The sequence below is a fragment of the Elephas maximus genome, chromosome 7, assembly GCF_024166365.1.
Source record: "Elephas maximus indicus isolate mEleMax1 chromosome 7, mEleMax1 primary haplotype, whole genome shotgun sequence".
Classification (NCBI taxonomy): Eukaryota; Metazoa; Chordata; class Mammalia; order Proboscidea; family Elephantidae; genus Elephas; species Elephas maximus.
The window spans coordinates 33,142,003-33,156,604 of NC_064825.1; the positions used below are offsets into that span (position 1 = coordinate 33,142,003).

Here is a 14,602-nt window from a genome sequence, read left to right on the forward strand (position 1 = left end):
TAACTAGCTTCATTAAGTGCCACAGATACAACCCAAATTCCTAATTCCTTCTGCTTAGTTTTTTTCAAAAGAATCATTAACTACTGTGAGTATGTTACTAGATCTGCACAGTCTTCTCTTCAGTCTGTGGAAAGTATAATAAACGGTAATAAGAACACTTGGATGTCATAACTGTCATCTCAGTTTCTGTTCAATCTTCTTCTTCTCTAACACCCTTTTTTATTCTAGTTTTTAAAGGAAGAGCTGGTCAAAGCCTTTTTGGAAGGCTGCTAGCCTTGCCTGTTAAATATATAATAATACACACACACACACAAAATCCATTTTTATAGATACTTTAGCGGTTATATGCAAATACAAATGTTTTTGAGACAACAGATTTGACAGCTTGATTTGTTGTAAAAAGGAAGAAAAAAATAAAATAGTTTCCGATATAACAAATGCCAAATAAAAAGGGGAACAATCATCAAATCCAAACTCTTAAGCTCCAGAGAAGGAAGTAAATTATAGGAGGATACTTTCTCATTTTAGTCTCACTTCAAGATGTGGGTAAAATCTCACCATAGTATCCACCTAATCTTATTGCCATATTCCTACTATCAAAAAAAAAAACCCGTTGCCGTCCAGTTGATTTCAACTCATTGTGACCCTATTGGACAGAGTAGAACTGCCCCATAGTGTTTCAAAGGAGTGCCTGGTGGATTCGAACTGCCGACCTTTTGGTTAGCAGCCATAGCACTGAACCACTATACCACCAGGGTTTCCATATTCCTATTAGTTGGGTAACACTGAAATATGGGCGTAAGCAATTCAGTAAAGCTAAATGTTGAATGAATTATTCCATTTAAATCTATGCTCCAGGAGTCATTTTGAACTGATTCTTCCACACAAGGATCCTTTAAATTAAAATACACGCACACACACAATGTTTATACATCCCTTATTAAGCATTAAGGCACTACGCTCCGTATTCAGAATTCAAAGAAGTTTGAAATGGGTTTCTACATTTAACAATATTTTGCCACTATACTCCATGTGTCTTCAGAGCAGAGACCATGATTTTATATTACTCTGTATGCCCTACTCTTAGAACCGGTAAGCCATGGAAAGTCATGAGCTTTGGTAACATATATATAGGATTTGACAGCTTCAGTATTTTCTACTTTTGTGCACAGAAGTCCTTGCAACTTCTCTAAAACTCGGTTTCATAGTCTGTAAGATGAGCGTGATGTTTTCAACTGCTTAGCATAGTTTTTGATGAATTAATAATGTGTATTTGAAAACACATATACACAAATATTTTAAAAGAATGGGAAGATCAGACAAATAAGCACAAGAAAGAGTACTGCAAGTGAAAAAATTAATCAAGAACTCTGCAACAGTTAAGCACTTGGCTGTTAACCAAAAGATTGGTGGTTTGAAACCACCCAGCTGCTTGTTGGGAGAAAGACCTGGTGACCCGCTCCCATAAAGATTACAGCCTAGAAAACCCTATTGGGCAGTTCTGCTGTGAACTATGGTCACTATGGGGTCGAAATTGACTCAACGGCACTCAATGACAACAAGTGATTTTCTAAGGATTGAGAGAAAGGAGAGGTCTCTGTGGTTGGTGAGAAACCAAGAAGACTGACATGAGCAGAACAGTGGTGCACTGAATAGGTTTAAGAAGCCATTTTAATAGTGCAGGGGTACAGTCTTAAGTATCATATGCATCCCAAAGGGGGCAGAACTGAAACTGACTTACTGCCTTATATCTGCAATATGTGCCCATTTTATCCAGTAAGAAAATATAATCAAGAAAAATCACCTCCTTAAACCAGGAACCTGCTACAGGTAAGAAGCATGTTGGTGGTGGATCTCCAACAAGGGTTCAAGCCTCAAAACTAAGGTGTTCTTCATACATCTAAGTTACAAGCTTTAGCTGAGGTACTTAAACTAAAATCGAAAGGTGGCTACGGGAAGAAAGCATTTCCTATTTTGGCAAAAAAGAAAAGAAAAACTCCTTCTATCTTTAGTCAGAGCACATCAACTACAACTTGGAGCTTAAAACTCAGGTATAAGGAGTCATTCAGTTTTGAGGCTTGAGCCCAGGTAAACTAAGCTACAGGTAAAAAAAAAAAAAAAAAACCAACTTAGTTTGAGAAAGAAAACTCTGTGATGACCCAACAAAATGCCTATGCTTGGCACACTTTCCTGTATTGTATCCTACTTTATTAAATGCTTCCTCTACAAGAGTGGGGTGGGGGGGTAGCAGTAATGGGGACACCATTAAATACTTAAATAACACACCCTGAATGGATAAGCAACACCTTGAAGAAGCTTCCTGTTGCTGTCGAGGGAGTCCATGGGTGGTGCAATGGCTAATGTGCTTGGCTGCTAACTGAAAGGCCAGAGCTTTCCTCATTGTCTAAAAGATAAATTACATCTACAAATGTTAATTAAAACTTAACATCTTCCTGAAGAAGAACAATGACTGGGGCCAGTCCAAGGTTAAGGTCAACAGATGAGGCTTGTTTTGGTTGAGCTGGAGACAGAAGACCAAACACGTAAAATATTAAATCACAATACATAATTTTTATAGTTGAATAACATAGAAGCCATGAGTAATTATTCATTCATTCATTTACTGATCAAGCATGTAAATTACATATGTATCTAAAAATTTGACCACCACTCTGTCCTAACGTATTAGATCACCTATTTGTTCCAGACACTGATAAGAAGTTAATTGCTGATGAGTTAGTCAGACAGCAAAGAAAGGAGAAGAAGATCCTTCTAAGCCAGGGGTGGCCAGGAAGAATTTTACAGCAGAAAAAAAGAGGCAAACTCAAACATCTGAGGCCTTAACTTCTACTCCATCCTCACACAATCAAACTGGGCTACAGGTTATTTCTTTAAAATTCTTTGTAGATTTCTGAACTTCTGTCACTGCTTTCCTTCATGTAGGTCAATGCCTACCACTCTATTTTTGTATTGTACCCCAATCTACCAATTCCTGAAGGTGGTCTGTACCTTACATAATCCCAGTGAACTGACTCCTTGTTCCCAAGCTGCCATCACCCTTCCTCACCCTCCTTTCCCTTAGCCCCTTTCCACCTGCCCATTAGTTTCCTCCTTTCAAAGCCTCAGAGAAAGGAAAAACTACTCTTTTCCTTCAAAATGCTGTAAATAATGCAAACTGTTACCTTTAAACTGAATTCAATTTTACCCTCTTTGATCATATACCCTGGTGGTTAAGAGCTATAGCTGCTAACCAAAAGGTCAGCAGTTTGAATCCACCAGGTGCTCCTTGGAAACTCTATGGTGCAATTCTACTCTGTCCTATAGGGTCGCTACAAGTTGGTATGCACTTGATGGCAACGGGTTTGGTTGGTTTGGATGATCATACATCAAGAATCTCTATATCAATAACTCTCAACCATAGTATCAAAAAATAATGAGTTGCAATCATTTATGAAGATTTTCACATATGATTTGTTACCAATACTGAAACACCAAAATTTTCAAAGTAGTGCAAATTTAAGGTTATCCCTGCAATTACACCATTCGCATTTACTGATTTTCCAAAATAAGTCAAAAGAGAATTACCACTATCAGGATAGGAATTAACTGTGCTTCACAAAGGACAAACTGTCTTTTATTACATCATAATATGAAAAGAGGGCTGAGTGAACTGTTATATTAATCTGTATGGTTTTAGGCTTCAAGTATCTTCATCATCAGAGCATCCAATCACTATCCCTGATAAATGTGGGTGCTCAATCGACCTGTGCCATTTGAGTTAAAAACTAAAGACAGATACAGGCTGATCTTTTGAGACTGTAACTTACATAATTAGGAAGTACAGAAACAGGATAAGTGAGAGAGAAGATAAGTCAAAGGCTAATTTATCTAGTTAAAATATATTAAGATTTTAACCCCAGATACCATGTGAGGCTCCTCCTCCTTGGAATAAGCAGCACTCACTTCACAGAAAATAGAGACAATGTGATGCCATGGAAATTGGAATTAGAAATTATGAGATGGTACTAGTCCCAGTTTTCCATTTGCTATGTGATCTTGGGAAAACCACCTTAATCTGACTGAGCCTTAGTTTTCTCATCTTTGAAACGGGGATATAGGTCCCCCCTGCTATCCGAAAGTACAGCATTCCTGGGGAAACCTTTCGTAAGCTTAAATGGTGTAAGTGAAGAAGCAACTGCCATTAATTTATATGGGAAAAATCTTTGAGCATTCCCAGACCCAAAAAATAACATACCAAATAACACATAAAACCTAAAATGACACTAACATATAGTAAAAACAAGAATGATAAGACAAATACACAGTCCATATAAAGCAGAAATAATATATGCACAGTGTAGTTCCACTTCTCAGAATTGGGAAGACCGCCAGCACACCGGAAGGCTGAGAGGTGGTGGTGGCCAAGATGGCGGCCCCAGTAGCCAGGCTAACAATGGCACAGGGGGCTGGGTTGAAGGGCTAGGATGCCAATCCCACAGAAGAGCGGGATTTACATTAACTGTCCCTACAGTTAGAGAAACGCACAGGAGACAAAAAGCGGAGAACGGTACCTCGCGATGCACGGTGCATTTATACGACACCAGGCATTTGGTTGGATGTGGCTGGCTACTTCAATAAGAGCAGAGGAATCTGAAAGTAGGAACTTGTGAAGCCGCTATGTAAAATGGCTAGTGTATGCATTGACAAACACATTTTACCAAGTGTCTTGCTTGCTCAGGAAGACTGAGAATGGGTGTGACTCTCCTGCTAAACGCTATTTTTGCTTTTCCCCTTTTTTCGTAAAAGCGAAAAGCCTCTGCAAATTTAAGTCAGCGAAAACAGGTAGTAATGTATGTCTGCCATAAATCAAACTTCCAAAAAGCAAGAGGTCCCTGTAACGGCATCGGTCCTATCTTTGAAAATCAGGGTGCTCCTAAGAGTGCTTCATCATATACTACACAGATGTAAAATGGTTTTGTTTTGATTATTGTATCTGTTTTAGATAATTTAGTCCTTGAATTCATTTTCATTCACTCAAATGCTTTTCTCTAGCCAACTCACACATCATCATGGCTATTTAAATTTTTCCTCAGTGAGATAGCTAGTCAGATGGTTTTGCCATTGTCTCATATATTCTGATGTGCTTCTTAGAGTAATTTTCAAAATCAAGACATAAGGTTTTAGAGAAGGCTCAAAAAGAAACTCTTCAACCTAATCTGGAATTTTTGAATGTAAACAATATTCAAGTTCTCAGTATTTCCTTTTAAAGTGTTATTGCCATACATTGTAATAAATAACAAAGTATGGAAAGTATACTCATAAAAACTTTAAGAAAATGAATTTGCAAGTTTTCTGCTTTCTTGAGACCCTTTCATTGACCTAATAAATATTTTCTGGCATTGCTCCACAGGCATATTCACCAGTGACATTTCAAATATTTTAATTCTTAAAATACTGTTCTTATTGGGAAGCTGATAATCCCAGTACACCTCTCTCCTCCCAACCCAGACCCAGTGCCATCGAGTCCTAGTTACCCCTAAACTCACAATCACAAACAAAGAGGCTTAGTAATGAAGATTTTTTTTTTCATAAGAAGCATCTGTTAATTCTCAGAGGGTATATTTGTTTATTCTGATGCCCCCAAAACTTTGCACATTGTGAAAGTGCCAGTAAGCCTGTAACAAAAGAGAGCCTGCTTGAAATAAGTTAATTATTAAGTGACTCATATGGAAAGAAAGAAAAAGGAGAATAAATTTCTAAGATTAAAGGTCGAAGGTGTCTTTCTGGTAGAACCAAAATGTAAAAACACAAACGAACAAAAATCCTAATCCTCAAATAATGCTATTGAAATGTTGCTTTTTTTTTTTTACCCAGAAATAAAGAACAAATCATCATAAAAGAGAGAACATTAGACTTCACTGTTACATTTTCCAAAAGGATTAATCAGTGCCTGGAGAAGAACAAGTAGTTTCTCTCAGCCAGTTCCCTCCCCAACCCCCCTTACCAAGTACCCAGTTCCTCCTTCCTCTTTTCTTCTTTCCTCCTCCTCCTCCTTTCTAAAGCCCAAGACACTCAGTGGAGGGGAGTGAAGTGCTATACAGAGAGGTAGGGAAAAATTCTCTTTCCTTTTTCTTACCTCAAGCCCCCAGGACAAACTTATAATTCTGATGCTTTACGAGAAAACAGTTTCCACAAAAATCACAAATACAATACTTTGCCTCAATTAATGGAAGGTTTGGATGATGATGAATAACCCTTTGCATTAGCAGGACTGCTATGCTTTATAAAGTACCCCAAATATATTGGATAATTTACCCAAGTCACTTAGCAAATAAGGGACAAATTTTGGATACAGATTCTACGTCTTTTCTCCTTTCCACCAATATACTGCCCTGGTAAGCTTTCATCACTGACAAGTTTCACTAAAACAGATATGTATGAATTAAAAAAATATATATAAGGAACATTCCCTTTGTGATTTTCCATCGTAGATATCAAGAACTGTATTTTTTTTTTTTAGTTAATGAAATACATTTTATCTGTATACACTCAGTCCTTCTGATTAAAAGGTTTATATAAAAAGTATATTGACCCAAAGAAATAGAATTTCATTGTTATTGAATTATTTTTATAACTTAATGTTAACAGGAAAATAAGTATAAAATTTGGCTCAAAAATATTATTGAACACTTAATGTGTTCTAGGCAATACAGTGGGTATTACAGCTATCACAAGAAACTCAAACTCTGTCTTTGCCTGCATGGCAATCTATTCAGCAAATGAGGAAGACATACAGCAAAGAGTTGTATGTGACAAATGCAGGATCTATGGGAATCTAACCTAGTCAGGTGTGTGGAGGGAGTCAGGAAAGCTTCTTTCAAGAAGAGACAAAATAAAACCTAAAAACAAACAAAAATGATTAACAACTGGTGAAGCATATAAGGAGATAGAAGAATGGAGGGAAAACAATGAAAGAACATCTTAGGAAGAGGAATAATGTGGAATTCTCCTTCACCTAAGGAAAGCGTTTAGGGTAAAAAAGATAGCCCACAGGTGAAACCTTAGGAAACTCCAATATTTGTGACAGCTGGTCAGATAGAGGAGGAACAGCCAGGAAAATTTTGTCTTTACTTTGCACTGATTTCTCTCTTCCTTAAACCAGAGCTCAAAATAGCACTTAAGTACATTATTTTTAATCTTCTGAGACTTAGTATTCATTTAGAATGCAAAACCTAACATCCTCAGGCACATTTTCCTTACCAGACCCTATTACTTACATTATCTCATTTAATCCTCACAGCAATCTTGACCAAATGAAATACTGTTTCTTTTTATGGAGGCTTAAAGATTGCTCTTTTCCATATATACAGGATGGTAGACCCAGAATTAGAATCCAGGCTTTAGGATTCATTATGCAGTGCCTTTTCCAGGACACACATGTGGCCCTATTATTTTAAGAATCTTATTCACCCATCAAATGCTTATTAAGATCCTGCTGTGTGCCATGGAACAAGATAGATAAGGTCCCTATCTTCATAGTTCTTACGTTCTACTAATAAGTAGGCAGTCATTGGTCAGTCCTCCATCTCCCCACCCCCAAGAGCTCCTATTCACACATTGGGGAGAAAATCTTTCATGACCCAAGGAATGAAATGATGTGTTGAGATTTGGCCTCCATTTCTCTCATGTCTCCTCTGCCCAATTCCAGTGTTATCCAGATGGCCTCAGTGCTCTCACTCCCCCTGTGGACCCTGTGACCAAAGGCATGCCTAGGAAAGAAGTCAGTAATTTGTGTAGAATTGGTTGCTCAGGATAGCTTTTTTCTCACGTGTTCATCCAAAGGTTTTTCAATCAGTTATCATGTTTTTGTGTTTGACTACATGTGATTTCAAAGATTGTTATTGCTAATACCCAAAGTTATGTTTCATCAAAATAAGTTAAAGACATTCGAGAAAGACTTGAAAAAGCAAGTGTTTGCAAAATCTCCTGGCCCTCTAGGCTGGGAGCAAGAACTTAATAAAGCTTAGTAGGATAAATCCAGCTGTTCTAGTTTCTAGCACATGCTTTGTATTAAAAGGGCCTCAGTGACCTGAAAGCCTAATTGCTCCTTAACCAGTTGTCTGTTTATTATCCTCCTAGTAGAAGAGAAAGGGAGTAGTTGGCAACTCCCAATCCAACCCCATTAATAATCTGTGCCAAAGGAAAATGAAGAACTCCAAAGACAGAAGGAAAATACGAACCCAAGAGAAAGAAAGGGTTACATAAACCAGAGACTCCATCAGCCTGAGACCAGAAGAACTAGATGGTGCCCAGCTACCACCAATGACTGCTCTGTCAGGGAACACAACAGAGAATCCCTGATGGAGCAGGAGAAAAATGGGACGCAGACCTCAAAATCTAGTAAAAAGCCCAGACTTAACGGTCTGACTGATACTGGAGGGACCCCAGAGGTCATGGCCCCTGGACTCTCTGTTAGCCCAAAACTAAAACAATTCTCGAAGCCAACTTTCAGACAAATATTAGACTGGACTATAAGACATAAAATGATACTGGTGAGGAGTGTGCTTCTTAGCTCAAGTAGACACATGAGACTATGTGGGCAGCTCCTGTCTAGGGGTGAAATGAGAAGGCAGAGGGGGACAGGAGCTGGTTGAATGGACACGGGAAATACAGGGTGGAGAGTTGAAGTGTGCTGTCACATTGTAGGGAGACCAGCTTGGGTCACATAACAATGTGCGCATAAGTCTTTATACAAGAAACTGACTTGAATTGTAAACTTTCACTTAAAGCACAATAAAAATAATTAAAAAATAAATAATCTGTGCCAGAAGTTAGTGGACATCTGGGAAGGAGCAAAGTAACATGCTGAAAAGTTAAAAGGCTGCAGATCAAGATGATGTATAAAACAGAAAAACCAAACCCTGAAACTCTATTGGAAAGAAAGTCCACAGGTTGTCAGTACCCTTAAACTACTATGGATGTATCCTAGCCTTCAAACCCGGAAATGATTCACTCTTTGCAGCAAGTGGAGGGAAATCTCACATTCCAGAAAACTGGAGATTGCCAGTTTGCAATATATTAGGTAGATTAAGTGAAATGAGACTTAAGAGGAAGGAGCAGAGAAAGGAAAACCACAAAGTGGATTGAGACAGATGAAGGAATGGCAAGCAGTATGGGAGTCAAGTAGCATGTTGTTAAAGGGGCTGTAGAAACAGTGGTCTTTTATCAAGGGAACTGGTGTCACAGGTAGAGTGGACCTGGCAATTGCAGCCAGGCAACCCCAAGGCAGATGGGTTTCAAATGGGGTTCAAGCTCCTGGCAAAAAGGCCAGCTCCCCAGCAAAGAGCCAAGAGATCGATGGGAACTCAGAGAGAAAGGACAGCTTCTTGTTAGAGTTTCTCAGTCTATGGCTTGTGAAACACCTGCTTCAGAATCACTTTGGGGGGAAGGGACACAATGTTTCTAAAAAAATAGATTCTTGGAACTCATTCCAGAGACTTAATCAGGATCTCCTGGGGCCTGGCGGCAGGCTGAGATCTTTGACAAATGTCCTAGGTAAGTCTTCTACGCAATTAAGGTTTATGACCACTGGCTGAGATGATAAAAATGGGTTTTCCAAAGCCTTTGTTTCCAGATTGCCCAAAACTATTTGTTAGTCACAGGGCCTAAAACAGAGCTATGTGAACATTAACAGGGATCTTGGATTCCTTTGTAATGGGGAATCATACCAGAGTCTTTCCATGTAACATCCCCAAATTGCTGGCCACATCCTCAGACCATATGTGAGGTTCCTAACAGAGCCTCTACAGTTTCAGTCTTTGTCAGTTCTTAGTGATAAGGAAGGCACAGTCAGGTTCTGAGGCCTAAGCACCCATTGCTCTTCATCAGAGCAGCTTTCAGACCCAGAGGTAGAGACCCAAAAAGACTGTTTGGGAAATGGAAGAGGATGATAGGCCCTAAGGAATCAGTCGAGTAGGTCAGACAACATTCAGCAAGACCCTGATATGAGAGCACTATTCTAGCACTGGAGCCCCCGTGGCACAGTGGTTAAGGGCTATAGAAGCAAACCAAAAGATTGGCAGTTTGACTCCACCAGCTGCTCCTCGGAAACCCCATGGGGCAGTTCTACTCTATCCTATGGAGTCACTATGTGACGGAATTAGCTGCAACAGGTGTGGTTTTTATTCTAGCACTTGCCTTCATGGAATTGTTATACAATTTTAGGCCTAAAAATAAATTCGTGAGAATTTGTGTGAAGTAGAAAAGTTCTAATTGATTAAAATTTTGTGTATGTGTTCGCTGAATTTGTATTTTTCCAGCAGATAGCCAACTAAGTAAACCCATGTTCGAAGTCAGTTCAGACAGAAATCCTTAGTTAAATGTACCAACCGTTGGGCTACAGAATAAAAGCCAAACTGGAACCACTCTATAGTTCCTGGTAACCCTTGAATTTCTTACTCCTTCTCTCTCCTGTGATGATTGAGTTGGTTGAGTTTACTAGGTCTTAAATTTAATGTTTCCCTTCAGAGGCAACTAACTTCAGGAAGCCCTTGCCCTGTGCCAGGCACTTCTGCACAGTCACCATACTGCAAGCCCTTGCCCGTCTATGTTTGCAGCACAAACAGCTGTAGACTCAGAACTACTGCAGAATCCCCAGAAATACTTCCTTGTCATTACTAATATCCCCTTTGACATACTTTCGTAGTAATGATAAACTGCAGGCCAGATTTTAAAAAAATTTTTTAACTCAAAACAAAACAAATAAACAAAAACCACTTCCACAGTCGTTTCCCATGGTGTCTTTTGCTGCCCTAATTCCTGAAAGAATAAGAAAAATCTTTCCCACTCCAGGCCCCATAGACACCCACCATTGAGGAAGCCATGTCGAAGAGCCCTAGGGACTTCTCTAAATCACCTCTCATCTCCCTTCTCTCCACAGCTCCAATGGAAAATCTGTCACATGGGCCCAGAATGAGAGAAGCACCCGGGGACAGCACCTGTGGCAGCGGCTGTCCATTCACATCAACAAGAAAGAGAACCCCAATCAAACGGCTGTCATCAAGCCCTTCCCCAAGAGCACGGAGATCCGCGGCCTGGGCGCGAGCAGCTCGGGCGCAGCCCCAGGCGCAGGCGGTGCGGGCGGCTCGGGCGCTGGCCCTAGCGGGCCTGAGCCCCCAGAAGCCAGCCCCAAGGCGCTGTATGATGTGGCGGAGGCCGAGGAGCACTTCCCGGCGTCCGCACGGCCGCGCTCGCCGTCGCCCATCAGCACGCTGAGCCACCGCGCTGGCTCGGCCAGCCGCACAGACGACGACGTGCCCTCACTGCACTCGGAGCCCGCGGCGCGCAGCAGCTCCTCGCAGGGCTCGCTCATGGAGCAGATCAGCAGCGTGGTGACCCGCTTCACGGCCAACATCAGCGAGCTCAACTCCATGATGCTGTCCACCACAGCTCCTGGCGCTGGTGTGGGCACTCCACTCTGCTCCACCTACCTGATCCCCAAAGAGATCCAGCTGCCCACGACTATGACCACGTTCGCTGAAATCCAGCCTCTGCCCGCCATCGAGGTCACGGGCGGTGCGCAGCCTGCGGTGGGGGCCCCGCCGGCCGGGGGCGCTGCCCGGGAGACCCCTGCGGCCGGGCCCGAAGCTGCTGCAGCTGGCAAGCCGGACTTGGAGGAGTTGGTGGCTCTCACCCCGCCATCCCCCTTCAGAGACTCGGTGGACTCGGGGAGTACAACCCCCAACTCGCCCGTGTCCGAGTCGGCCCTCTGTATCCCATCGTCTCCCAAATATGACACACTTATCATAAGAGATTACACTCAGAGCTCCTCATCCTTGTGAATGTCTTTGGAAACCAGTGCGCAGTTCTACGTGCAGAGAGCCGAGACCTCCGGTGTTCACGCAAATACAGGGACAAGCATAGTCACCTGGTTAAGACCCGAGGCGGGAGATGCCAAGTACGTCCGTAATGGAAACAAGAGATTAATAGTGCTATTTAACAACAACCGACAATAACAACTACAAATCTTTTGGCAGATTTTCTTCTAGTGGCCTTAGAAAACATGGGCTTTTAAGAAACACTGCTTATAATTTTGAGGGCTGACAAGGAGTGTGTTAAAACAGTTACATCTCAAGTGTTTTGCTGTAGGAAAGCAGTGAGTGCGAAACGGCATAATGAAGGGAAAAGGCATAGTTAATAAGCAACTGTAAAAAAAAAAAAAAGTTTTGTTTGTTTACTTTAATTCTTTTCCCAGAAGATTCTTTGATTCACCAAACATGAATGTACATTTTCTAACAAACTCAAAATCTGGGACCAAAACATCAACCTTTCTTTTTTTTTTTTTTTCTTTCCTTTAAAGACTTTGAAAAGTAGTAACTTGGGCCCGGTGTTTACTAAGGCGTTATTGTGAGTGTGTCCCGAGCATAACACCAACTGAATAGTGAGTGCTGCGCTAGGGTAAGTAGGCCTTTTATCAGCGACTTTCCTCTCCAATTTGATTGTGAAATCCTCTTCCAAAAGCCTGCATCTGGGATTCCACCTAGTTATTTCAGACTCACCTCCATTAACCAAGAAAACCAGTGGAAAATTTCTTGACTATTTCACCATGTTGCCAATCAATACTGGAGTAGCAAAAAAAATTTTTTTCTGGAATACTGTTTTGTAATTCCCTCACTGGGGTGCGTTACGTGTAGCTGGAAATTCTCTTTATAATAATAATTCTTGAGCTGCAGCCCGGCTATCTCCTTCATGAAACTTGGTCACTCCTTAGGAATGCTGTTCCGTTAGTATCGCCAGCTAAAATGTTAAAGTTTGCATTTGGGCTACTTCATTTCTTTCTTTTGAGAACCTGATGCACAAGGGAACTCCTCTGTTCTTTTTGAGTTCGACCACTGGAAGAGTGTTACATAGACCCAATGAAGACATCGTCATGATGGAGGGACTGTTGTTTGAAGAATTAATAAAATCTCAATACACTGGAAATTTTAAACTGTGTCAAGTTGGCTTAGCAGAGATATAGCTATGCCAGTGAGCAGTGATTTTAACATTTCTTGGCTGCTTAAATAGGGCAGCTATGAACTATGACAAATGTAGATTTTTCAAAGCAATACACAATACGAAAACAGAGGAACCTTAAGAAAACAAACCACACAATCTTTCTTAGCCATTCCAAAATGAGGCAAAGCAATTATTAACATTTTCCTTTTTAAAATAAGTATTGGTATGATTTTGTGCACTTCATACTGTCACTTTTTGAATACTGCAGAAAAGAGATTTAAAGTTGTCATAGAAACACATGTGATTTGAGAGGCTCATAGAGATAGAATTCATAGCTCAAGACCTGAAACCACTGTCATACCTTTCTTCCTCCCATTACAGCTATCCTCAGGTGCCAAATGTTTTCCTTTTATAAATAAGGATAGTAATAAAAAGGAGGAGATGTCCTAAAAACTTAAAGTTGAGTTGACCCAGTCTTACACAAAGATAGCCTTATTAGAAAGATTTGCTCTGAGGCACAAGTATAGTTACAGCAGAGAGAAAAATGAATAGAGCCTTTTCCTTTAGTTCCATTTCCTTAATTTTGGTATGTATGTTTCATTTCACATGGTATTTTAAAAAACTGTAATTGAGAAATGGAAATGTATCCACTGATATAATTCAGGATTCTCCACTTTTAAAGGCTATAATAAATATACTGCATATTGAATTTTCCTGATATCTGTTATGATTAAAGTTTAAATCAAATCTCCCAACACCAAACATCAAAAACTGACATTAACCTAACATGTTGATTTTTAAAAAGTCAAACCTCCCATGCCAGACCTGAAAATAGTATCATCATAACACCCTGATTGCAAGTATTATAATGAGACTCTTGAAACAGAAATTAAATCTAGCTGAGTTTCATGTTTGCATTGGTAGCAAATGTCCACATCTACCTGAGAAAGGCAAATATTTTAAAATATTGTTACTCCTGAATCATCATCAATAGGGCGGCATTAGCCTGGCTCTTACTGTCTTGATTTCCTAAACACTGAAACCATTCTAAATATGCTCTACTAAGTTTTAAAACTTGTTTCATAAAAGCCTTATGTTGATTTTTCTTTTATTCTCAAGTATAGTATGCTTCCCTCTGTTAATTAGTAGAACATTTTCAAACTTTATCCATGATTAAATTTCTTTTCTAATTTTTTAACAATATATTTTCTTTAAAAAGTTCACTACCTTCTAAGGAAATTCATTAGAAATTACAATTTAATGCAAATAAATTGCCATCTGATAATTCCATATGAACTCATAATCAAGCAACTGTAATGAGAAAAATAATCAATTAGATAAGAACAAGATGTACTTTTCTCCATATTTCTATTAACCTTTACCACTTCATTGAATACACTGTATATGGAACATAATATTGTTAGTAATACATTCTTGAAATCTTTTATTTTGAAATGATACTAACTCTGTCTGTTTGCCAATTATAATACCAGGTTCCAAGTAATAAATCTACACTACAAAAAGAACTGAATATTCATTCTAGGGCTAGGAAATGAACTTGACAAATCATTTGATTAATTATTCTTGTTGAATTTCCTTGAAAACA

The 14,602-nt window shown here is 39.8% G+C and overlaps 1 protein-coding gene across 3 annotated transcripts in view; it reads left to right on the forward strand.

Annotated features, from left to right (window-relative positions):
- Positions 1 to 11,857, forward strand: part of GRM5 (glutamate metabotropic receptor 5) — a 574,274-nt gene extending 562,417 nt beyond the window's left edge. For all 3 annotated transcript variants that reach the window (XM_049890686.1, XM_049890685.1, XM_049890687.1), the window contains one exon: positions 10,940 to 11,857. In XM_049890686.1, coding sequence (XP_049746643.1) covers positions 10,940 to 11,840 — 901 coding nt within the window. In that variant the 3' untranslated portion in view covers positions 11,841 to 11,857. The remainder of the gene's footprint in view (positions 1 to 10,939) is intronic.
- Positions 11,858 to 14,602: the final 2,745 nt, after the last annotated feature.